The sequence below is a fragment of the Trachemys scripta genome, chromosome 19 (assembly GCF_013100865.1).
Source record: "Trachemys scripta elegans isolate TJP31775 chromosome 19, CAS_Tse_1.0, whole genome shotgun sequence".
Classification (NCBI taxonomy): domain Eukaryota; kingdom Metazoa; phylum Chordata; order Testudines; family Emydidae; genus Trachemys; species Trachemys scripta.
In genome coordinates, this window is record NC_048316.1 from 9,097,719 (window position 1) to 9,123,529 (window position 25,811).

General features: G+C 52.3%; 1 protein-coding gene across 6 annotated transcripts; it reads left to right on the top strand.

Annotated features, from left to right (window-relative positions):
- The first annotated feature begins 15,790 nt into the window (after positions 1 to 15,790).
- On the top strand, positions 15,791 to 24,227 carry PERM1 (PPARGC1 and ESRR induced regulator, muscle 1). 6 transcript variants are annotated; one of them, XM_034753637.1, is made up of 5 exons: positions 15,794 to 15,952; positions 16,940 to 18,608; positions 18,821 to 19,069; positions 22,409 to 22,525; positions 23,565 to 24,227. In XM_034753637.1, the coding sequence occupies exons 2-5, from the start codon at positions 16,942 to 16,944 to the stop codon at positions 23,737 to 23,739; spliced, it is 2,208 nt and encodes a 735-aa protein (XP_034609528.1). In that variant the 5' UTR covers positions 15,794 to 15,952; positions 16,940 to 16,941; the 3' UTR covers positions 23,740 to 24,227. The 6 variants fall into 6 exon arrangements, with proteins under 6 accessions (XP_034609527.1, XP_034609529.1, XP_034609526.1 ...); XM_034753636.1 differs by lacking the exons at positions 22,409 to 22,525; positions 23,565 to 24,227 and adding an exon at positions 20,165 to 20,984 and having other exon boundaries at positions 15,791 to 15,952; XM_034753638.1 differs by lacking the exon at positions 23,565 to 24,227 and having other exon boundaries at positions 15,792 to 15,952; positions 22,393 to 22,516.
- The last annotated feature ends 1,584 nt before the right edge of the window (positions 24,228 to 25,811 follow it).

Sequence of the window (25,811 nt, forward strand, 5' to 3'; positions counted from 1 at the left end):
TTTTGTTTGCGACGCGGGCGCCCAGGGCCGGCGCAACCCATTAGGCGACCACCTACATTTGGGGGGTGGCGACAGCTGCAGCCGGATCTTCGGCTGCCCCGGGTTGGCAGCATTTCGGGGGCAGGACCTTCCGCCACCTCTGTCGGGGGTGGCATTTCGGGGGCGGGACCTTCCGCCGCCTAGGGCGGCAAAAAAGCTGGCGGCGCTCCTGTGGGTGCCTGTCCAGTAGGGGCTGGGCTAAGACCCAGGAGTTCATTCACAGAGAGCCACCATTGCCAAGCAGGCCTCTCTTGCACCAGGCCATCACTTCCAATCCGGGCTGGTCCTGAATGGGTGACTTAGAAAGGAAAGGCTCTGCCTCTTCTTACCAATCGCCCAGAGCTATCCAGTCCCCCTTCCCCATAGCTTTTGTTGCTCTTGATGGGCAACTTCCCCCGCTCTCTGGACTTTGGATTAAGTATCATTTGTTTTATTTTTGCTTCTTTTTCCCCCCTCCCTCTCCCCATTCAAAGAGCTGGGGACCCTGTGGCTTTTTTCCATTTGTGGGTTTACTTTAATCTCTGTTACAGCGTTTTGTCTCTCTCCCTCCTGCCTGGGGCCTGAGCTGTAAGACAAAGAGGTGTTTACACTAATAGACTGCCCCGGCATTGAAGCCAGAGACAAACAGCCCAGCAGAGGGCGAATAGAATTGAACATTTCAACATTTTTTCCATCTGTCCCCAAAACCAATATTGACCCAGGACCCCTGCGTGGCTGCTTTAGTCAAAGTTTTACCAGACAAATCAAGTTTTCACACAGCCAGCCCCAGGGGGGCAAGAGTCTAAGGGGAGATGAAGACAATGCTATCCCAAGATGGGAGCCTTCCCCCTGGAGCTGCACTTCCCCCTGCCCGGGGAAAGCTTGAGAGAGGCTTTATCTCCCACCACTAAAGAGCTGACGCCATCCGGCCTGCGCTAAAGGGGGCGGTGTGAGACGATTGTGCCTCTCCTCAGGAACAGCTGCCCCAAATAGAGCTGGGGGGGGGGGCAGGCTGGGGATTTCAAAGCTCTATATTAGGAGGCAGGTTTGAGCTTCCGATTACAATCAGTTAAGAAGCACTAATACAGCTGGATTTGGTCTAAGCAACGCAGGGGCCATGGTCGGTGTTTAAGGACATCCTGTCGACATCACCTGGAGTAATTCATGGAGCGGGAGGAGAACGGGCCTTGTTGAAACTTTTCCTCATCGCAAAAACCTCAAAGAGGAGTCCAGCCTCTCTTCTCCCCCGACCCCCAATTGTCCAGCAGGGTCTCCATGCGGTGCATCGATCCGCACTGATTAGGCCTCAACTGGAGTATTGTGTCCAGTTCTGGGCACCACATTTCAGGAAGGATATGGACAAATTGGCGAAAGTCCAGAGAAGAGCAACAAAAATGATGAACGGTCTAGAAAACATGACCTATGAGGCAAGATTGAAAAATTTGGGTTTGTTTAGTCTGGAAAAGAGAAGACTGAGAGGAGACATGATAAGTTTTCAAGTACATGAAAGGTCGTTACAAGGAGGAGGGAGAAAAATTGTTCTCTTTAACCTCTAAGGACAGGACAAGAAGCAATGGACTTAAATTGCAGCAAGGGAGGTTTAGGTTGGACATTAGGAAAAACTTCCTAACTGTCAGGGTGGTTAAGCACTGGAATAAATTGCCCAGGGAGGTTGTGGAATCTCCATCACTGGAGATTTTAAAGAGCCGGTTAGACAAATACCTGTCCAGGATGGTCTGGATAATACTTAGTCCTGCCTCAGTGCAGGGGACTGGACTAGACAACCTCTCGAGGTCCCTTCCAGTCCTACAATTATGGGGCCGGGGAACTGCAACGTGGTGGTTGAATGGTTAAGGCACTTGCCTACAATGCTCAATCTCCCACGGACCGGCCACGTCCAGGACATCCAGCTGCGAAATGGGGGGTCTGATCCACCAGGTTAAGGCAGGCGGATGTGATGCTGGCCACACTGCTCTCTCGCGTACCAGTGGCTAGGAAAGGGACGTGCCTGGACCATATCAGCGGGATGAGCCATTGGCTGGGGGAACCTTGAGGAGCAGCCATTTTATCTCTGGCTTATCTGCTGATGTTCCCCATCCTCTTGGGGATGGGAAGAAATAGGGGGCTGTGGGGCTGGTTAACCTGCCTCATTAGTGGCCGTATGCCATCATTATCTCACATTAGCGACACTCTGCGCAAGGTAATTGGGAAGTCTCCGAATGGCCCCGTGACCTTTAATGAATGCGATGGGTCTTTTTTTCTTCTTTTTTTAATGTGATTTTTTTCTGTTTGATTCATGTGGCTGCTTCTTGTTAAGATGCCAGAGCAGGGGGAGCACTGGAGCCATGCAGGGATCCCCAAGGGGAAAAGTAAAAAGGTGCATTAACAGCGGCTGCTGACGGATATATTTCAGCCTCTGCTGTAACCCATTGCCTGCCCCCAACCCCAAGCTGCTGCCTGGGCAATTACCTCAGGCTGCCCCACTGCCGGGATGATTAGTTTAGCCAAGACTTCCTACCTGAGAGGGGCTCCTCCTTCCCCTCCAGCAGGGCTGAACGCCTGCTATTTTCCTATTGAACCTTAGGGAGGGGGGGCAGCTAGCAGCCAGCCTGCTGGGTGAGTGCAATCAGCCCTGAATGGGCAGGCACAGTGTGGCAGCAGCCAGCCAAGGCCCAGCTCTTTCATTTGCAAAAAAAACCCGAGGAAGAGCAGCTCTTTGCATATCACTTGGGATCATGGGGGGGACTTCGGGGAGGCCTGAAGGTTCCCCCCCCCACTCCCTTTCTTTTCACTTGAGCCTCAGGGAATTTTGTGCAACTGGCCAGGTGCATTATGTGGTGGTGTCTGTCTCCCGCTGAACGATCAGGTCATGGTCACTGCTGAAGTCACGATTCTGGACTTAGATGGGCCCGATCCGGTATGGCAAAGGTTGCATGCCCCTGAGAAATCAAAGCAAAATAGGAGATCTAGAAACTGTACTAGGGAGGGAATCTGCTTTCATCCTATGTGGTTTGAGCATTGGCCTGCTAAATCCAGGGTTGTGAGTTCAATCCTTAAGGGGGGCCATTTAGGCATGAGGGCAAAAAAAAAAAAAAAAGTTGAGGATTGGTCCTGCTTTGAGCACGGGGTTGGACAAGATGACCTCCTGAGGTCCCTTCCAACCCTGAGATTCTATGATTAACCCTCATTCCAGTAGCTGACCCTGTCTCTTTGTGCACTGATTTAGCTGCCGAGACCAAACCAGAGATCAGTTGTCAGTAAGTCTGGGTAACATAGAGATCACTGCTAGCACCAAGCATCGAGTAGTGCCTGCAGCACCACACGCATTGAGAGACATCCCCTGCCTCCAAGATCGAAATAGCCAAAGGAATTGCTATATCCCCAATTTACATAGAGGAAGAGACTGGACCAAGGCCACACAGGCGTCTGTGGCGGAACCAGGAGTCACACTCCAGGTTTCTGCATCATAGTTCAGTGCCATGCCCACCGTTTCGTTACGCTCTTGCGAGCAGAAGGCACGACTGCACTGAAGCGAACGAGCAGCTTCTCTCCCCTCCACCCAGGCCTGGATTTGCCAGTAGAACATGGTCACCCAAGCCGTTTCCCCAAACCGATCTCAAACACCAGCATTTTTGCAATGTGGATGGGACTTAATTCTCCATAAGGCACCCAGAAAAGCCCCAGGAAAAATATAAGTGCCTGTACTTGCCATGCAGATATGCACCCACGTGCACCCCAAGTTACAGTGATTAGGGGGGGAATAACTGGGTCGCTTCTTTCCTTAAAATGGGAGGAAAGAATTTCATTGAAGCCCTCGGAGGTGGCCTGGGTATAAGTGTGCGGAAGTGAGGCAGGAAGATGGGAAGAAGTTGCTGCTTTAGAAGAGTTTTGCTAAAGCGTTCTTTCTAAAGAATGAAACAATGGTACTTCCTCAAAAGACAATAGCCTGATAAAGAGAGGGGGGTTTGTTTGGTTCTGCTCAGACGGGGATTGATCTCTAGCCAGCCCCGAGGGTGTACTGTGTGTTTGCCTGTGAGAACTGGCAGCGGACTGTGGGTGGGGGTATGTGGTGCGGATACAAAGCGAATGCGATGCTGGTGAGAGGTGCCAGGCTGCCAGCCCTGGAGGCTGGTGGCTCAGCATAGCACATGGGCAACAGGGCGCCAGCTCTGCCAATCTGCTTCAGCCAGCTAGACCCGGAGGGACCAGTTCTGGAGGTGGGAGGGTAGGTAGGTCAGTCTCCACGGGCCATTCGTTCCTTTGCCTCTGCTGAGATTGGAGATGAGCGTGCCAGTCATGAGAGCCTGGTTGTGCCTCTCTGCTGGGATCTCCCAGCTAGACTAAGATCTTGTCTCAGTTCTGATCACGGCAAGCAGCTGTTCGGGAGTCTACAGGAAATATTATGTGCTGTGCCTTTCCTCCACTGGAGGGAGAGCAATGGAGCAACCAGAGAGCAGTGCAAGAGGGGACTGGACTGTGAAGAGTCTCCGCTCCAGTTATATGGGCAGCTTGCTTGCCAATCAGAAACGGGACGAGGCTCTCTGTACCCAGTGGCTATTGCATGTCGGAGCAGCCAGACCCAGGGGGGAAAGGGGAAGAACGTGCATGTTGCATGGAACGGCGTCTTATTTAAATTTGTGCTGAACAGCTAAGTGATTGTCACGGCCACACTGCCAGGGAGCTGTGCGAGCGAACGGGTGGGGGACACGTGTCTCCGTCCCTTCGGCGCTGTCAGACAAAGCCATGGTTTGAACACCCGTCCCTGCTCATTGCATACACCTGACACACATGTGCAATGCGTGGTACAAAATGGATCAGCAAACGTGTGAGAAACAGAGGTTGCCTGGCTATGTAGAATCATGGAGGGTAACGCTGGAGAAGCTCCTTCACCGAGCAGAGGTGGCACGTGAGTCTTTCTTTTGGGGAGGCTACTCCCAGGAGTGGTGGAAGCTCCCTAGAAAGGGGAGGGCCACCGGCACCCAGACCATGGCCCCGCCCCCATGCTCCACCCCTCCCCCAAGGCCCGCCCATGATCTGCTCCTCCCTGAGGCCCCGCCCCCACCCTGCCTCTTCCCCCAAGGCCCTGTCCACCACTCGCTCCTCTCCATCCTCTTTCCCCCATCGCTCGCCCTTAAGGCAGGAAAAAAATGGGAGGGCATGGGCTGGGTGGGGCCTCAGTCAGGAGCAGGGGTGGAGCCTGGGCAAGGCCCCAGTGGGAGGGGCAGAGTGGGGGGTGGAGCTACGGTCCGGGTCCCAGTGGCCCCCCACTTCTAGGGAGCTTCTGGTGCTCCTGCTTCCAGGGTGCAAAGGGGGTGGGCCAGCACACCTCCAAAGGGAGGTGAGCTGCATCCGGCATCTGCCCCCTGCATGGCTTGCCTTTTTTACGCTTGTGTGTACCATCCATGCCACTGGGAGTTATGTTCTTCATCCCCTGTCAAGAGCAGGTTTGTTCCCTGTTGTCTAAGAACATACTTGGCCAGACCAATGGTCCATCTAGCCCATTGGCCACTGTCAGAGACAGGACACTGCCAGGTGCTTCAGAGGGAATGAACAGAACAGGACAATTTCAAACGATCCACCCCCTGTCGTCCAGGCCCAGTTTCTGGCAGTCAGAAGCTTAGGGACACCAGAGCATAGGGTTGCGTTCCTGACCATCTTGGCTAATAGACATTGATGGACTTATCCTCCATGAACTTATCCAATTCTGTTTTCAACCCAGTTATAGTTTTGGCCCACATAATGTCCCCTGGCAACGTTTTATAGTGCTCTGTCCAATCTGCTAGGGAGATGGTTCCACAGTACAATAGTTCTGACCAGGAGGATGTTCTGGATTGTCACCCCCATGATATGTTATCTTTGGGCTTGAATCTAAGCCCCCTTGAATTCTGGGCACGTTTGGGTCCAGGTCTGAATCTGAAATGTGGAGTTCAGGCTCCATGGCTAATTTCATCTCATTATCCTAATTAGCAATAGTTTGCAATGAATAATTTATCCAACTCCCCTGGCTTCTCTTCTTGCTTACGGAGCTGTGCTTGGACCATGCTTTCCTGAAATTTATGTTATTCCAAAGTATCTGAGTAATTTCTCCTCCCACCTCCTGAAAGTTACTATGAGTGGATGGACCTTGAACTGCTCTCTGTGACTATTCACTGTTTGTGTGCTTTGTTGAGTACTTCTGATTGGTCAGGTAAGTCACACGATATTGTTTCTGTTTCCCGATTCGATGAGTGCCAAAGTACTTCACCTGAGTGCAAAGGCTGTTTGCAGATGCAGAGCAAAGACTGTTTCTATGACTGCTCCTGCCCAGGAGTCTAATGGTGTAGCTTGGGGCAGCATGGTCTAGTGGATAGAGCACCAGGCTAAGAGGTGGAGAGCTGGGTTCCAAACTTGGCAGTATCACTGCCTTATTTTGTAACCATGGGCAAATCACTTCCTCTCGCTGTACCTCTGTTTCTCCTCCCATCCTTCATCTGCTTTGTCTATTTAGACTGTAAGCCCTTCAGGGCAGGGACTGTCCGTCGCAACGTGTCTGTACAGCACCTAGCGCAACAAAGCCCTGATCTTAGTTGGAACCTCTAGGTGTCACTGTGAGATCACTAACAGTAGTTTCCTTGTCTGTACTTGGGCTTTGCTCCAATGCACTACACCAGCATCACTTCCTGGCCCCGATGGCTGACTCCCAAACATAGATCAGGCCTTAGACATCGAGTGAAATATTTGGGGAATAATTTCATGGTACTGGCCCGGCTCTAGTCTGAGTTTCACCCCTTCAGCCTCCCTAATAAACCCCAAGCTCAGGCAATAAGGGTCATTTGTCATTTTTCTCTTGGCTGTGGTTCCCTGTACGGCTTTTGCGTAGCCAAACTAAGGAAATGTATCAGCTCCTTCGGAAACCTGTCTGGAGATTTTTTTTTTTTAACCCTTTGCAGACAGGAGGTAACATTTTCAAAAGTACGTACATGATTGAGGAGCCCAATTCCCATTTTCAAAAGGGAATAAGGCCCCTGGAACCATTTACTTTCAATGAGATTTAGGTTTCTAAGTAGCTAAGGGTTTGTCTACACCACAAGCGCTTCTGCTGCAGTACTGCAGTGGGGGCACTTGCTATATCAACAGAAGGGGAGTTTCTGTCCATGTAATTAATCCACCTCACCAAGAGGTTGTAGCCAGAATCCTTCTGTCCAGCTAGCTGTGTCTACACTGAGGGTTAAATCGACTGCCCGGCGTGATGGAGCTAGGTCGACCTAAGTTTTAGGTGTAGACCAGGCCCGGGTCACATTTGAAAATGAGCCTAGGGTGTTTAAGGCCACATCTACGCTACAAAATTAAGTCGGCCAACTTACGTCGGCCTGCAGCTGCTGCAGCAATTACCTCGCTTGTGCCTGTCTACACTTTTCTCCAGGTGTCCTCCCCAGGAGCGCTTGTAGCTCAGTGGTTTGAGCTTTGGCCTGCTAAACCCAAGGTTGCGAGCTCAATCCTTGAGGGGGCCGTTTAGGGACAAAAATCTGTCTGGGGATTGGGCCTGCTTTGAGCAGGGGGTTAGACTAGATGACCTCCGGAGGTCTCTTCCGTCCCTGATATTCTGTGAATTGAGCTGGCATTGTGGGAGCCAGCAATAGGTGATAGCAACATCTACAGGGACACTACATTGACCTTGGTTCTATGCCACTCGTGGAGGTGGAGTTATTAAGTCGGCATAGGAGGGTGGGAGCAAAATTTAAGTGTAGACATTTCCATGGCAAGGCAGCTTATGTCAAGCTAAATCTGTAGGGCACTCAGGCAGTGTTACCGTGGGGGTATAAACCTTTATCACCCCTAGCATTCGTTTCCTCAGTTGTCTGGACAGAATCACAACCCCAGCGTCTGAAGGGTTGACGTGATCCTTCCATTTAGTGCTGGCTTAATTCAAGCCAGCTTGAATTTCTGCAGCCGGCCCTGGAGTCTCCGCCTTGCTCCTGCACCCTTCAGCTTTCAGGAGGGAAACGGCGCGGAGGGGGCGACCCGGTGTCTGCTGTGCTTGCAACCTGACCTCTCGCCTGCTCTTTGAAGCCGCTGACAGTGGGTGGGCCGGATCAGTGCGGTGGCAGGTCCAAGGGGAGTTAGAATAACACTTCCACGCTGCCCCTGTTCAGCGGGGAATGTGATTGTTTGGAGGTGGGTGTGTGGAGAAGGAAGAGTTACTAGGACTTCAAGGACTAATTGAATCCTGCAGATGTGGAACAGCTTGTGTTCGGGGTGGGGCAGGTCATTTCAACCTAAAACAAAAATCAGCCAGCAACCCAGAGCAGGAAGCCAGCAGGGCTGCAGTCCCAGCTACCACTGCCTACAACAGCCGGGGTCCTCACCACACCACGGACAGCCAAGAGATCCCATGTAGTTATGCCCTACATCTGCCAACTCAGCGCAGCTCTGTGCTCCCTGGTCTCCCTCCTCCTCCTTCCCCTGTCTCATCTCACAGCCCCCTCCCCGCCCTTGCCAGGTATCCTGCCTCCTAGACCTGATGCACTGTGCCCATCCCTCTGCCACCCTCCCAGCACTGACCTCTGCTCCAGCTCCCCTCCCCCACCCCCCAAATGCCGGGCTCCCTTCCCTCCTCTTAGGAGGGGGTGGAGAAAGGGAAGTAAGGAGAAGGGAGTGCTTAAGAGCTTATCTCCTAGTCTTTCCTGTGCTAGCAGTCATCCATGCCCTGCCCCATTTCCTGGCGTGGCTCCCTTCACCTTAGACTACCTAGGCTACCTTAGACTTTTAGCTCCTCAGAGCAAGGGCCGTGCCTTGGATCGGTCTCGAAAGAGCTAGGCACACCTATCGAGCTGTCAGCGGGTGACACACACTCAGTATGGCCAACCCCCGGCGTTCAAAATCAGGAATCAGGCCCCCAACATCACAAATTGGCTTAAAAATCATGAGATTACAAAAATGGGCTTATCCTATTTGCCTTCTGATTGCTGGGTCTTTAGGATGCATTCACTTTTCAAGATTTTCTCTTCAACCAGGAGAGCTAGAAACTGACTTAAGATTGCCAAGATTCTCCTCTGATCACATGAATCCAGAGACTGGGGATTTAATATAAGCACCCATTATTGTGAGACTCGTGCTAAAACCGTGAGAGTTGGCAACACTGGTAACACTCCGGCATATAGTCTGTGTCTGGGTGTCAAACACATGGGCTGTGGGCTGGATCCAACTCATTTGATGTAGGGGGATGGATAGCTCAGTGGTTTGAGCATTGGCCTGTTAAACCCAGGGTTGTGAGTTCAATCCTTGAGGGGACCACTTAAGGATCTGGGGCAAAATCAGTACTTGGTCCTGCTAGTGAAGGCAGGGAGCTGGACTCAATGACCTTTCAGGGTACCTTCCAGTTCTATGAGATAGGTAATCTCTATTTATTATATTATTTATGTGACCTGTGGTCATAAGTTTCTAGCACTGATGATTACAAAGAAAAGTTTCCAATTATAAAGTGAGTATAGCTAATGCACTGACATCTGCCTGCATCAAGAGAGAGCCTGAAACAATGACTGAGATCTCAGCCCGTTGATCTCACTGGGGTGTCAGCTCTCAAAACCACTTATGATATTTCAGGGACAACATGAACTATTTTGTGCTGTCCTTTTTGGCAGATGGAAAGGGGAAGGAGTGGGAATGAAACCCATGCTTGGGTGGACTGGGAATTGCTGGAAGGAAGGAAATGCAGAGAAAGGAGTGGAGCCGACATGGACAGGGAAGAGGAAGAGAGACAGAGAAGGAACTGGGGGGATGGAGAAAGGAGAGAAGCAGAGGTAAAGAGATAATGGTGGGTCTAAAGCAAGCATAGTTTCCTACTGATTGAAACTGGATGCGGCAGTAAAACACTGACAATATCTAAGCGTTTAGTTGCTACATAGAGTCCAGAATCTTCCTTTGATCTGTCTGCCAAGCTCCCAATGGCACCAGTAGCAGTTCACCGGTAGGGGCGTTAGGAGTCCTCAGTGCAGACACTGCCCCACTGAGATCATTTAACATGGAATTCAGCCCTGTCTACACTGAATGAGTTTGACCGTGATGTACAGTGCAGCCTGCCTCCAGGGTCTCTCAAACCTCCAAGGGTCTTCCAATCAGGAGATCAGAACTGTACGGTGTTTGCTGAGAAATACACATTGCAGATCCGGTGTGTACACTGTACAAACACATATGAACCCAGGCAATACACATACAGGCCAAGATGTTCAAAGCTACCAATGGGAGATGAAACCAGGTACCCAAATCTCCTGCATGGCTTTGTAAATTACAGCTATGCATTTTGACCTACAGTGTGTATTTTGTGTATACATGATGTGCGTGCGCGCGCACACACACACACTCAAAATGTAATGGATAGCTGAGTTACGGGGATATTATTATACCCAGAGGTTGTCGGGATACAACAACCCATGCAAAGGAAATAAAAATAGGTGACATTTTTTATTGCCTTCTGTCACCTACAGCACTTCTCATGGGTATAAATACAGCACCACTGAAATGCAGCCACCTCTGGGGTGGGATGCCAGAAGAAACCAGTGCGCAATTCACTGCATAATGAGGCGTATGGGCAGGAAGCAGGATTTTTCCAAAGACACCAGAGCAAATCTTGTCTCTTATCATAGAATCGTAGAACTGGAAGGGACCTCAAGGCTTCTGGTCCAGTCCCCTGCACTCAAGGCAGGTGCCAGGAGAAGTGCCCTGGCATCTTTAATGTCCATGCAGGGACAACAGGCCATGGTGTTTAAAGTGTAGTCTGAACGTTCTCCCACAAGCCTGGGACTCAAGTTATGTCTCAGTAGCATGGAGACATGATGTGACCCTGCACTCTGGGAATCAAAGTCCTTCGTTAAGCTCTGATGACTGCTATGGTACGTTGTCCTGACACAGAAGATTTGGATCACTCTGACCCCAAGATGTGTTGTGATTTCTGTTCTCTTTTCCTATCTTCATTATGATGATTTATTATTTGTATTGCCATTGTGTCTAGGAGCTCCAGGCCCGGGGCCGGACCCCATTGTGTATCAGGGCCACCCAGAGGATTCAGGGGGTCTGGGGCAAAGCTGGGGAGTTGCGGCGCTTGTACTCACGTGGCGACGGTCCGGGTCTTCAGCGGCGGGGGGCCCTTCAGTCGCTCCGCGTCTTCGGCAGCACTGAAGGACCCCTCGCCGCCGAAATGCCGCCGAAGACCCAGAGCGACTGAAGAGCCCCCCACCACCGAAATGCCGCCAAAGACTCGGATCGCCGCCGGGCCAGGGCTTACGGGGGCCCCTGCGGGGCCTGGGGCCTGGGGCAAATTGTCCCACTTGTCCCCCCTCTGGGCAGCCCTGTTGTGTACAAACACAGAACAATAAATGATGGTCCCTGCCGTCAAAGAGCGTCCAACTGTGTATGAAGTTGACAAATAAAAAATATGACCCGTGTTTTAAATGCAGTGACTCTAAATGTCCCTAATGTCATGCAGGGGCAGTCGCAACCTTGCCTCACCATTCCTTCTGTCATTCTCTGCAATTATAGGGCTGCGTCGGAGCAGTTTGCAGCATCGCCATGCATACAGCAAACCTGGCAAAACCTGCAGCATACTCACATGTAAACTGGACAAGTCAGAGATGGGAAAGACCCGGATATCCCCCTCCCAGTCGCCTAAGCCTCCCCTTTGAGGTTAGGATAAGACTGAGAGTCAAGAAGGGATTAAAAGAACAGGAGTACTTGTGGCACCTTAGAGACTAACAAATTTAATTGAGCATAAGCTTTTGTGGGCTACAGCCCACTTCATCGGATGCATGCAGTGGAAAATACAGTAGGAAGGTATATATATATACACAGAGAATATGAAACAATGGGTGTTACCATACACACTATAAGGAGAGTGATCAGTTAAGGTGAGCTTTTATCAGCAGGGGAGAAAAAGAACTGTTTGTAGTGGTAATGAAAATGGCCCATTTCCAGCAATTGACAAGGAGATATGAGGAACTGTAGGGGGGAGAAAATAAGCATGGGGAAATAGTTTTACTTTGTGTAATGGCCCATCCACTCCCAGTCTTTATTCAAGCCTAATTTAATGGTGTCCAATTTGCAAAGAAGGGGTTAAATATCAATGAAATAGGCTAAGTGTCTGTCCTTAAGTGACACCTAGTGGAAATGGCAGGACACCTTAAATTCCAGGGGTGAAATGCTGGCCCAGTTGAAGTCAATGGCAAAACTCCCATTGCTTTTACCCTGTGAATTTCCTTAAAGCCCTCAAAACGGCTGGCCCCTTCAACAGTTCGACAGGTTTTTGGCTGGAGCATTGCATTTCGTTTTGCACCACGAGCAGCGGGACGAGATGAAATGCATTGAGTTCGTTTCCTCTCTGGCACAGCAATAATCTGGCTGAGGCCGACCCGACGGGGCTGGGAGGCAAAGCTAGCAGATTGCCTTAGGGTGAGGACAACAATGGGCTTTGCTCAGGGAAGGGGCAGCTTCTGATTCCCAGATCCACTCGTATTTAAGGCCTGCTACAGGCCTGGGGCTTCTGCTTAAAAGCCTGGTGCCGGCTGCCCACCCCAGTTTCCACCCGCCCTTTCTTTAGAGCCAGGCTGGCAGGGAGTCCTGCGCTTGCTGCTGCCCTATCACCCTGAAAGGCCAGCCAATGGAAGTGAGGGCCGCAGCCGGAGACTGTATTTATGTGTCGAGCTCAGCCAAACCTGGAACCCAGCAAGATTTGGATTAGCAACCCGAAACTTGGGCCAGGTTTGCAAGCCTTTTGGAGGAGCTTGGGCTGCATTTCAACTCAGCGCGGGCTGACCTTTGAGTGAGCCCACTGTGGACTTCTCCGGGAATATGGCATGAATCTTAAGAGAGTTTTCAGGAGAAGATGGAGACAGTTAATGGATTTGGACAGAAACAATGCAAACCTCAGTGGTTTGGGATGATATTTCCCAGCCATCCACCTGCCCCCAAACCAGCAAAACCAGACTGGTGGTTTCAACTGGATTTCACTCTGAGTTTCAGTGCAAATTAACCCACTGTTCAGTGCGTGTTAAGCATCCCCTTCTGTGGCTGATGCACAGGGAGACACGCTGCCTATGCTACGGCTTCCAGCTAGGAACGTTAGCTCTTTAGCCCCAGAGTTGAGGTTCACAGCCTTAGTTCTGAAGGTCCCATGTATAATCATGCTCATGTTCAATCCCAATCTGGCAGACGTGGGTTCCAAGTGCCCCTAAAAATTGAGTGAGAGGCCTACCCCTCAAATGTACCTTGTTTGAAGAAAAATCGCTGTTCCTAGCCCCAAAGTGACAGTCAACACAGCTTTGATGTCCCCCTCAATTTTAGTGTTGGAAATCATTCGGTATGCTAGAAATACAGAATCTCGAGAGGGAGATTAGAGAGTCACTGACACGAAAGGAAGGAATCTCACCGCAGCTTTAAGTTTTCCTGTGCGAATAATTTGTCTGTGCCCTTCGTTCTGGCTTTGGCCCACGTTGCGTCCTGCACTGGCAGGCTGAGAGTTTGGAGTTGCGGTTTCACTTCAGTCCCAGCTCCAATTACGTGGTTATGTTACAGTTACTTACATCACGTCCTTCATACAAAAGTCCCAATTCCCAAGTCTGGGCTTTATTGGGGAGAACTGTGTCCTCCCACCCTTTGCTCAGTAGATGGCATCGTCGAGCCACTATTACAATCATCCATAGTTGTCTAGCCCTTATGGCGTAGGCCAGGTTGTGCTTGTTTGATTGGTGAACTATGGTCCATCCTGTTAAGGCTAGAACTGTTGGGTTGCCTTTGAGAGTCACCTAGTGCCCCCTTTGCAGCCTGCAGGTTGGGGAGGCTTGTCCTTGCTCTCTCATGACCACGGTATAGAGGTAGGGTGACCAGATGTCCCAATTTTATAGGGACAGTCCTGATTTTGGGGTCTTTTTCTTATATAGGCTCCTATTATCCCCCACCCCCGTCACAATTTTTCACATTTGCTGTCTGGTCACCCTATATAGAGAAGCCAAAGAACTGCTAGTCAGTGCATAATTCCCTCCTCCCCCGATGGCGTGTGGGCTTCCCCTGGACAGCTAAATGAACATGTGCCGTTCCTGTTGGGTTTAGTGTGTGGCTGCTCCGGCTACGGCTTTCAGTGTGACGCTGACAACGTGGCCTGACAGCCCACGTCTGGCTTTCAGTTCCGCCTCGCTGCGCCTCTCCCTTTCATGTTCTGCGCTGTGGTTTGCGAGGCATGGTCCGACGCGTTCTCTGCCTGAACCCCCGGCTGCTGGAGGAGTCAGAAAAAGGAAGTTTACTGTCGCCAAGAAAAGGAAGCGGATCAATTTCCCTTCTGGGACTATGGGAGAGTGGGTGGCTGGGTGGGAGGAGTTGGGTGTAGCCAGATCAAAAACAAGATAAGGACAGAAGACAGTCGACCTCCTTCCTTCCATATTTTCTCTGCTTGACGAGCCCCCAGCGTGCGTCAGCCCACAGAACAGAGAAAGGAAGCAAATTCCGGTCTCTGTTTACATCACCACAGTGGGCCCTGCTTGGCAGCAGTTTCAGAGCCTCGCATCATGTGAACTCCCAGCCTTGCGCCGTGTGCCTGCAGTGATCTCACGGCACCACAAGAAGGAGCTTTCCCCCTATATACAGTGTAAGAGCAGAAGGAAAAGGGAGTAGCTGGCTGAACTTCTAGCGGGGCTGTATGTCTCTCCCGGTTTGCTCACAGCTTGCAGCTGTGCATCCGTCCTGGGGAGCTGTGTCAGGACGTCTGGGATCTCTGTGTGTTCTGGAGCCATACGCCTGTCAACCAGGTGGGGTTAAAAACTCTGCGAGACAGGCTTGTGCTGAACTCGCTCTCAGTTTCCTCGGGGTCTTTATGTAGGGTGCATGGCATTCAAACAGGGCCTCTGCCACCCATCTCTGGTGTCTGGCCTGCTGGAATCCCACCACCCCTGGGATAACCCTGCTCCCCGGGGATATAAGAGCACGTGGCCAAAGCTGCGTGGAGCAGCTGGGCTAGATGGACCATTGGTTCTTATGGCCGTTCTTATGAATTGGCCAATAAAGGCTCCGGCACTTGCAGGGACGCTCCCCATGCTACTGGCTCGGTGCTCTGCAGGGGCCTCCGGATATAGTGCGTATGAAACAGAAGGCAGCATGGTTTTGCGCAGAGCGACTCAGGAGAGCCAGGTTCTCTCCCTCACTCTGCCACAGCCCTGCGGGGTGGCCCTGGGCAAGTCACTTCCCCACCTATCTTTTGTGTCTCTTGGCAGTCTGATCCAGCCACCTTGTCTCTGTCAGCGGCCAGGGCCAGGAACTGCAGAGCTGCCACCATGTACAATAGTGTGCTGGGGGAGGACATTTGTCCCTGACCATGTGAGGTGATCCGATGTCCATCTGCACTTCGATAGCACTGATACATGCCTTAGAAATACCCCAGATAGACAGATCATGCCCTGAAGCCTGAGGATTTGATCATTCTTGGGACCATCATCCTACAGAATCAACCTCAGTTCACTTCCTCTAACTTACGAAGCTATTCGCCTCAGTCGTTGTCATGGGATGTGTCCATCTGCCATTCTGGGAGCATCCTTGCAACTCTGGCTTCTTTGTGTGAGTTCTGTGCCCCATGCCCAGCACCTGTGCCCTGCGCGGCCTTCACTTACATGGGTGTAACTCCAACCCTGAGGGCCCCATGTGTCTGTGGGTGGCCAAGGGACCCTGTTGTGTGTGTGAGAGGGAAAGCCATTGGCTGGCAAGCCCAGAGCCTCTCCCCCGTCAGCTATTTATGGAACAGCCCTTGGCACGTATGGCGGTTCACATGACAGGTTGGGGGCTATTTTTGACCTGTGAATGGAGCCGCTCTGAAGTCTGGCCCTCAATGTCCCCGTCAAGGGTACGGCACCATGTCGCGCTGGGAGGATTTCGCTGCACCACTCTGCACCTGGCTCCATCCCCAGCTTACGTTGTTGCCCAGGTAGGATGCGTTCGCATGCTCTGCATGCCGGCTGTGTCTCGCTGCTCTCTGACCCCTGGCTCGCTTCCCCACCGCTTCGGGGGGAAAAGCTGTCCCCAGGAAATGGGCCAGGCAGCTGTGGCTTTGCAAACCTTTGCTTCTTGAATGCGTTTATGTGGCATTGTTGCAACCCGTCATTCCTCCAGGGAGGCGCAAGAGGCCAAATCCTCAGCGGGTGTAAATTGAAGTCAATGGAGCTGTTACACCAGCCAAGGATCTTGGTCAAGGAGGTACAGGCGTCTTAGAAAGAAGGGATAAAATGTGTGGTGAAAGGCGTGCCATGAAAGAGCAGGTGCACTCCACAGTGGAGTCTGCACCTGAAAGGACAGTAGATCCACTCAGATCCACTGAGCAGTGGGCCAGACAGCCTAAGAATCTGCAACACCCTAGAGGCACAGAAATTCGTCTGTGCCCCTCCGGCTTCTTGCAATTGCTCTATTCACTCCCCGGGGTGCCCCCTTATGCTAATGCAGATGAGATTAGAAAATCCCCAAATGGAGCTACATGGCATGTAAGATCATTTGATCCTAGCACAGAAGGTGCCGCTTCGGCCCGGTCTTTAGAATAGCTCACCGCAGAATGCACTAAGGCTCACATGCATTAAAGCCGAGGATTGTCTCCACTATTTAACGGCTGCCTGGCTGCTGTAGGTATTAGATGTGTCTAGGGGGGTGATGCCCTCTGTCATGCTGATGTATGGGAGGAGGAGGAGGCCCCTGCCAGGCTGATGGAGAGGCCAAGATCTGTCCCAGCGTCCCATTGGTTTCAACCGCAAGAGAATGTGGATGGCAGCAGCACAGCAGAATAGTGAAGGAACCGGAGGGGAAAGGGTTAAGTGAAGATAAAAGGCTCGAGTGGCCTGGTGGCCTAGTCTCGGTGGGTACCTGGGCGCCCCTCCCCGGTGCCCTCGTCCTCACTGACCCCCCCCCCCTTGCTTTGCCACTGCAGAGATGGAGAATTTCCAGTACAGCATCCAACTGAATGACAGGGACTGGGCGGAGTTTTACTCGGCTGCTGAAGAATGCAGCTTAATCCCGGCTGCCCTGGCCACGGCGGAGGAGCTGGGCGTCAGTGACATTGAGCAAGGGGACGGTGAGGCCGGCAGCCCCCGCACCGCCAGGCTGATCACAGTGAGGGCAGGCAGCACGCCAGCTCCTGGCCCGGGACCCTGCCCCCCACATGGGGTCCCCGGAGAGACCGCCCCGCCCCGGCCCATCCCTGGGCACCTGTTCCTGGAGGAGGTTCTGTCAGGCAGCGAGGATGAAATGGATCTGGGCTCAGGCAGGAGGGTTCTGTGTGAGAGCGACACGCCCGGATCCCCCCAGCAGACTCCGCTGATGCCCAGCGCCCAGGACAGGCAGCTGCCTTGTTTCTCAGGGGCCGGCTCTGCCGGACCAGCTAGCCATGCCATGGAGAAGCCGCTCCAGGCCCAGGACAGCTCCCACGATGAAGTGGGCCAGGCCGCAGAACGTGCAGTGGCCGCCCCGTTTGCTGTACAGGCAGGACGGGGTCTGGCCGTAGTACCCCACAGTCACCTGCCAGAAGGAGCTCCACAGGAGGGGGAATTATCAGGGGAGCATCTACAAGGCAGCCCAGAGAAGGCAGAGTCTGAAAGGCCAGTTCATGCAGCGGATGTGAGCTCCCCAGCACTGGCTGCTTCATGGGGGATGGAGAGGCCAGCGGGGGAAAAGGCTAACTGGTCTCTCTGTTTAGAGCCTGGGCTGCCAGACCCAACCGGTGACATTTCCCAGAATCCATCTGCAGAGCCCCTGCAGCCAGCGTGTTCCAGAATACCAGGGGAGAGCCGGCCTGCTGGGAAGAATCCAGGGGAGCGTTTGGGTCTTGGTCAAGCCTTGTCTGCTCCGGGCTCCCCTGGGGACTCTCCAGATGTCGTGCAGCCCAGAGGGCCTGTGCACCAGGGAACGCCCACAGCTGCGGTGACACCATCACACGCGGCCGTGGCACTGCAAAGCTCGACTCTAGCTATAGAGTTTTTAACCTCCTCTGCCCTATCGCGAGAGAGCAAAGGAGAGGGAATAGTGGCCAAACCAGCTCTTGGGGGGCTGGAGGGTGAGGATGAAGCTCAGCAAGGTGGTATCTTGACCTGTGGCATGCTGGGGGATGAGGGCCGAGGGTTGGCACTGGGGGGTCAGGCCGTCAGCGCTCCCAGGAGCAAGGCGGTGAAAGGCCCTGCAGTGCAGCCCTTCCCAGGGGAACTGAAGAAGACTAGTCATGCAAGGCCAAAGCAAGCAACTGGTTTAGGAATCCATGAGAACATGTCGTTGAATCAGAGCAGCAAACCCACTGCATCACAGAGAGAGGAGTGCAGGAGCACCACTGGGAAGGCACTGCGTCTTGGAAGCACGGTGGCGGTTGCAGGGGATGCTGAAGATGGAGCCCAGGGAAGGCAGAGATCTGGGCTCCTAGGAGGGATGTTTCCTCATCATTCAGCAGCTGAGGACTCTCAGGAGGGGGCCATACCTGCCCTGACCTGGCCGGAGATGTATGACTATTTTTTCTGTGACGCCCAAGAGCAGGGGGAGGAGATGAACAACTTGGGTGGGGCGGCGAAAACGCCCATATCTCCCTGTGAGAAGGAGCAGGAGGTGCCTGAAATGTACGGGCCTGAGATGTATGAATATTTCTTTAATGAACCTGAAGAAAGTGGGGGAGGAGGCAGCAAAGACACCTTTGTGGAGCCAGACAGGATCAGCACCTTGGAGCAAACTGCCTCACCGTGCGAAAGCCGGGAGGACCTGGGCTCGACCATAGCCGGAGAGCCCGGCGGTGTTATCTCCATCCCCGAGGTTTACGAACATTTCTTTACAGACGGAGCAAGCGGCAGGAGGAGCTGGGGGCGGATCTTCCTGCGCATGCCGGCCTTGGAGGCAAGAAAAGCCATGGCAGCTTTGAAATCCTTCCTGCAAAAGCCAATGCGCCTGGTCAGACACAGCCCCTCCGACCGCGGGGTCCCGGTCCCACGAGGTTCCATAAAGAGGCTCTCCCTTCTCCAGCTGAGGCCTCCCGGGAGAATCCAGCTGAAGCCAGAGGATTTAGGGATGGCCCCTGCACTAGCAGGTAAATGTTTGATCCTGGCCCCGGCTGGTCCCTTCTCGCTGCCCCAGGGTTTAAAAACATGGCGCTCCCTTGTAGAAACAGGCTCACTGATTAAATAGGAAACAGAAGCCATGGTGTCCTCAGGGCTGTGCCCAGAACCACTGCTGGATTGCCCAGGCCCTGAACTACCCAGTGCCTCTGCCCCAAACCGCGTCTGCAGCCTCTACGCTGCTCTGGGGCTACAGCCCAGACCCAGTGCTGGGTTTTCTGTTTGCCTGTAGCTCCCAGCACGGCACTGAATTCCCTGATGCTACACTAGTTTCTCCAGAGCCCAGAACCAGCCCTCCACCCCCTGGCACCAACACACTGACGTTCCTGATGCTGCTGCCCAGAGATAGTGCCATTGTCCCTGTTGTTCTTTGCTCTGTGAATCATGATAATCGCACGGTTCCATCCCCTTTATTAGCCTGTGGTCTCATCGTCAAACATGCTGGAGGATACGTTTGCAACCCAAGAATCCCTTGGCATGGTTAAGGCATAGCTTGGTCATGCATAGTGAGACCCAAATCATGCACTAACCATGTTCCCTCACTGCTCAACAGCCTTGGACTTTGGCAGGGCTGTTTGGGAGCTGATCCCATGGGCATTACAAAACCAAACTGCTTTAGGATGTTGCCCCTTCTCCCACCATTAGCATATTTCTCTGCTGAGCAGTAGCAGTTGTTAGCATCTTGCAAGTCAGCTTCCCAGGGAAGGAGAACTCAGTGACGTGGAATCTGGGGATATGCTGTGTGTAACTTGCTTTATTAATGCACATCCACCAGTCCTGGAGCAGGGGTGGTCACAAACAGTATGCGGGCAATCCCTTCAGCCCAACACCAGTGCCCAGCTCCCCGGGGGCAATGATCCCTCCAGAACTGACTCTAGTCAGAGTCCAGAGCAGAAAGAAAAGCAAACTCTCCTGCCTCCCTGTACACAGAACTGTGTGCAACCCAAACTAACACCGCCACAAGCATTTCTTCCAAGACTAAAAACTTGCTCACACACTAAGAAAAAGGAGTTGGAAGGAAGACTATGTGTAAAGACTGATGACAACTGATCTGTCCTTCTCCACAGTGGTCAGGGAAAGCAAGCTAGAACTCTGCTGGCAACAAGTGTGTTTAAACCCAACTGTGGACAGGGCCCACCAGAGTTCAGAATCCGCCTTTGCTGCGTGCCAATACACAAAGGTGAACTGGGGAAGCTTGAAGCTGGATTTCTGTTTGAGGGGTCAATGGCCAGGAACGCTGTCTGTACCAAGCTAGCGCGATGGTTGCTGAGCCGGTGTGCCTGGGCTGTGACAGGCACAATGCTGGCAGGAGAGAAAGGCAAACTGAGACCTTCCGTGCAGAAACAGACAAGGAGAACATTAGAACTAGGGCTAATTTAATAAGCACCCGCTGGAGCCTCTAAAGGTTACTCAGGCATTGCTTATGACTGTGAGTAGGTGCGAGAGGTTTTAGAGAGCGGCTGGGAATAGAAGGAGAGGAAATGTGACCCATTAGGACAGCCACTGTCTTTATTTAAAAGTTTATACTGGGCTTAAAGCCATGGTGCCTCCCAGTTAATATTAAAAACAAACAAATAAGGCCTGAGCTCTCCCAATGGGTGACTCAGCAAAGCGCTGCCTCGTTATCTGCCCCGAGAAAAGACCCTTTGCCTTGGTGGTAACTAATTAATAAAACTGGCTTTAATTAAAAACCTGATCAAACAAGCAAACAAAGCAACCCTCTTGCAACATGCCTCGAAGGTTGCTAGCATAGAGACACCAACAGAGTGAGAGATCCCAAGCGGCGTCTGCCATATGCCCTGGAGAGCAGCCCAGAGACTCCGAATGGCCATGATGGAGTGCAGGGGGCTTGGAGGCTTCTCATAGAACTAATAACCAGGCTTAGTCCTCTTCCATGTTGCTTTTCATCCATGGATCTCAAAGCACTTTACAAGGGTGGGTACTTCTCATGAACCCCACTGTACAGGTGAGGAAACCACTGCACTGTGGGTCACACAGCACAGCCAGGTCTCCCCTGACTCCCCACGCCAGTGGCTCTGCTGGACCACCCGCTTCCCAAAGCTTGCCTGGTGGTTAGGGTACTAGCCTGCAACTCAGGAGACCTGGGTTCAGTCCCCTGCTCCGCCACATACTTCTTGTGTGGCCTTGGCCAAGTCACTTAAGGTATGTCTACACTGCATTGTCAACCCAGGGCCTTGGGACCCAGACTCAGTGTTTCTAAGTCCACACTGCACTACACAGACCTTCTGACTCAGGTGTGTAACCTGAGCTGTGTCCACCCTGCAACACGACAGGCCTGAGTCACAGCAGGCTCCGCCCCCTGCCCCCAAAAGCAGCATCCTGGGAACTGGGTGCTGAGCGCTCCCGGAACCAAGTCAGACTGATTTGTGTGTGGAGAGAAGGGGGCCTTGGGTTCCCACTGGAGTCAAAGCCTGGACTTAGTGTGTGGTGTAGACATACCCTTAGTCTCCCTGTGCCTCAGTTCTCCGGCTGTAAAATGGGTATAATGACACTTCCTAACCTCAGAGCGGTGTTGTGAGGATAAATCCATTAAAGACTGTGAGACGCTCATATCCCATGATAAATGGGGCTAGATAACTTAGCTAGATAGACCTGCTAGGTTCCCAGTTAGCACAGGGACACGTCCCTTCGCTACACAAATTAAAAGCTACTTTCAAACTCTTAAGCTCCTGCATGGTCACAAAGTCTGAAAACCGGGTGAACTGTTTAAAACTGGGTAGAGTGAAAAGATTATGGGGAAGTGGCTTCCAGAAATGGACCCATGTTCTCCAAAAATTAGAAGAAGGGGCTCGTGGCCGACTCCGTAGGGAGAGGAATGCTGTACAACATTGCAAAAAGATCCTTTCTCTTTTCTTTTTGAAAAACTTAGCAGGGGATTGGTGAAAAAAGCCAATGAATGTAAAGCTTAAGTACACCAGAAAGACTTCCGGCTGAAATGACCAATGTAACAGGGGTATTATTAGTACCGCTTGACCCTTAGGTCTGGTCTATACTACCCGCCTGAATCGGCGGGTAGAAATCGACTTCTCGGGGATCGATTTATCGCGTCCCGTCGGGACGCGACAATCGATCCCCGAATCGGCGCTCTAACTCCACCAGCGGAGGTGGTAGTAAGCGCCGCCGACAAAAAGCCGCAGAAGTCGATTTTGCCGCCGTCCTCACAACGGGGTAAGTCGGCTGCGATACGTCGAATTCAGCTACGCTATTCACGTAGCTGAATTTGCGTATCTTAAATCGACTCCCCGCTGTAGTGTAGATGTACCCTAAGCTTCAGGTTGTTCTTCCTGCAGAAAGGCCCCACCCTCCCCTAGCTCTCACGCAGGAGGACATGTGCCTGGTCTTCGTTGCCTTTGCATCCTGGGCCGTGAAGACGTCAGATCTGCAGGCTCCGGACGCATGGAAGACTGGTAGGTAGGATGACCCTGTGGGAGAGGAGAAGCGCTTTACATAAAGGGGAGGGGGAGATACATGGGGGATTTGCGGGGGGTGGGGAGGATTTAGCTTTAGATAATGTTGGAAGGTTACATCCTCCCGCTAGGCAGGTCGTACAGGTTGGAGCCGAATCTCTCCCTACTCTAGAAGGGCCTCTTCCTGCTTTCTGAAATGTTCTGTCCGTCACCGGCTGTTTCTAGGGTTTTCTCTCACCCAGGAAGGGCGAGATTCCTATCTCTCACTGCTTTTACTCCAGCATAGCTGCTGCTGGCTTTAATTATAGTTTGAAGCAGTAGGAGAATTCCTTTAGGTCTGATTAATCCTGTCCTGTATCCGGACAGTGGCAATATCACCACATCCTATCATGTCTTATCGCTTAACCTGGTCAGTGTTCCCTAAGGCGTCAAAACATGCATGGGGCAACATGTGCCCCCAGTGCTAGCCTAGGCATGCCGAGCTCCCCGTGAAATGCTGGTGTTGGAAAGGACGGACGGTGCCGTGATCTGCCGGCACAGAGAGGTGGAACTGGACACCAGCACCCAAAGGGTTAATTAGTTGGGAACATTGCCGCCAGGTGGTTAGAGCAGAGGGTGAGAAATCAGGAGTCCGGGGGCTCCATGCCAACCTCCGCCACTAACTCACTAGGGTTGAAATTCACCCCTGTGCAGTGGGGCTAACACCTTTGTCCATTGGGTGAGTCACCGCTCTGTTCTGTTCCTCAGTTTCCCCATCAAGGGGGTTTGTGAGGCTAAATTCATTCATTTTTTGCAACGTGCTCTGCAATCCGGAGATGAAACGTGCCACTGTTGTGCAGAGAAATTGTTCATTAGCTGTGACAAGGAGAGACACCAGCATGAACGACCCAAGGTTGCTCTGCAGCAAAAAGGCAATCATATGCAGAGACTTGTGTTGTGAAACTCTGCTCTAGAAAACTGTTTTGCTCAGTCTAGCCCTGAAACCAGGGCTTTGGAATAATCCTAGATTCATTCTTGAAATGTGTTGGGTCTTTTCCAGTGTTACTGGCAAACGTCGGCACCCTCTCTGCCATCCGGTACTTCAGACGGCAGGCCATCGAAGGACGACACGGAACCTAGACACTCCCGCGTGGCCCAGCCAGAGACACGTCCCGTGGGCCCGCGAGGAAGAGTCCGAGGGACGACACTCACTGCACCTTGCCCTTTGGCAATAAAATGACTGTTTGCCAATGGGTCCAGTGGAGACCTGGTTCTGGAATCCAGGCTGCAGAGTCCTGGCCAGGCACAGGGTGCGAGGAAGCAATGAAATCTGACATGTAATCTGTTTGTTATAGGCATTATATGCATTTTGTTGCACGGGGTAGAATTAGGCCCAGTGCATGCTGGTTCAATTCTGCTCTCTGCCTCTGACTTGGTCAACATAGCGACGGCGATCGGGGGGTGAAACATCCACACGCCTGACCGACGTAGCTATGCCGACCTAGTCCCAGTGTAGCAACAGCTCAACCGAAGAATGCTTCAGTCAACATAGCTGCCATCATTCGGGGAGGTGGAGTTCTGCCAGTGTAGGCTGTGTCTACACTACAGAGTTATGCTGATGTAGGTAGGCTGGTATACGAGGGGGCTGGAACCATTTGTATAGTGGGGGTGCTGAGAGCCATTGAACCAAATTGTAAACCCTGGATATAATGGAAATCACTTCAAGCCAGGGGGTGCTGCAGTACCCCCACACTCTCCTAGTTCTATCACCTATGCAGGTATAGTCCCTGTAGTGTAGAGATTTTCTCTCACTCCTTTAAGTTCAGCGGTTTCACTTTGCTACGCTATCTCCTATGGATAGTTAGGTAGCCGCATGCATTGGTGTGTGTTCCAAGGGAAATTGTATCCATTTGTCCCCTTCAGCTGGAAGGTGCTGGTTGCTGGCACAGGAGACTTTTGAGAGTGGGCAGCCACAAGGCAAAAGAAACCAGGGCAACTCCTCAGTCTTCTGGTATCCAGTGGTCCCGGCTAGCAATGGGGAGGCTTTCTGGAAGGAAGGGAGAGGGTTTGGGGAACAATCGACTCATTGGCAGCTTTCAGGTTGGCTGCTTAGCACCAGCCGATCTGTGGAGCAGCAGTGAAATTGGGAATGTATCCAGGTGACCTTAGACGGTGGCTTGTTTAGCAGAGTTCAGACCTTCGTGGCTTGGCTCATGTCAAGGGAGTTCATCCTCTCGGAGGTCAGTGTGTTCATGCCAGTGGTGCATTTCAATGAGGCTGCAGTAGGATTTGTGGAGCCAGTTCCCTGCTTTGCTGTGCCAGAGGCCGCCGGTTCAGTGCACTGGGGTGGGGAGAACCACGCAGGTATGATGCACGCTGCTCCGACGGGGGAGGTACCATTTGGCATCATTCAATAAACAACTCCTCTGACCGGCTATGCAGTAGCACTGAGGGGTCCTGCAAGGGGGCTGGTTTAACCCTTCTGGCCTGGATGGAGTGAGGGCTTCAAGGTCAGAGTATATACAGGGGCTGGGGTTGGAGAGATTACAAATGAGGAGAGATCTAAAAGGCTCTGATGGGGGATGCAGAGGCTGGAGAAAGGTTCAGATTGTATAAGTATTCAGATGCTAGGACCACAGGTACTAAGCCCCTCAGTGGTGATCAGGCCCCAGGGTCCAGAGACAACAGTAGGGACTTCTGCTTTATGGCATCACAGCAGGGGGGAGGGGGTTGAAATTTGTGGGGGAGGGGCCTAGAAAGGGGCTTTGGCGAAGATGTGACCATGTGAGAGGACAGGCTGGTTGGTAGGTATGAGACCTGGCTAAGGTTGCCAATTTTGGTTGGACGTATTCCTGGAGGTTTCATCACATGACATAATCTTTTAATTAAAGATGAATCTTTAATTCCTGGAGACTCCAGGACAATCCTGGAGAGTTGGCAACCCTAGACCTCGCTGGAATATTGGCCCGGCAAACAGGGATCTAGTTATTGCGCTGTTTGCTGCTGGAGAAGCCATAGGCACGTGTGAAAAGTGTCCTTGGAAAGTAGGCTGGGGGCAGGGGCGGGTGCACTGAACATCCAGGGGAGGAGGAGAGAGGACAAAGGTGCCTGAGATCCGGGACTGAAAGGGGTGAAGTTCAAGAGTCTTGTGTTAAGGGTTAGTCACCCTATAACATCTCTGCAAATATGCCACAAGGGACCTTCTGTGATAATCTCAGAGCGCCCTCCTGTGCCCCAGAGGGGTACTGTGGCTAATGTTGAGCTACTAAATTGTCCCTGAGATTTAGTCTTTGATTCTGTTTTAGCC

What these genes read in the sequence shown, in the direction of transcription:
- PERM1 (XM_034753633.1), top strand. Translation starts at nt 16,942, where the DNA reads ATGGAGAATTTCCAGTACAGCATCCAACTGAATGACAGGGACTGGGCG. An exon ending in GATGGCCCCTGCACTAGCAG is followed by an intron (nt 19,070 to 22,392) that starts GTAAATGTTTGA and finishes CCTAAGCTTCAG; the next exon opens with GTTGTTCTTCCTGCAGAAAG. An exon ending in TCCGGACGCATGGAAGACTG is followed by an intron (nt 22,526 to 23,564) that starts GTAGGTAGGATG and finishes GGTCTTTTCCAG; the next exon opens with TGTTACTGGCAAACGTCGGC.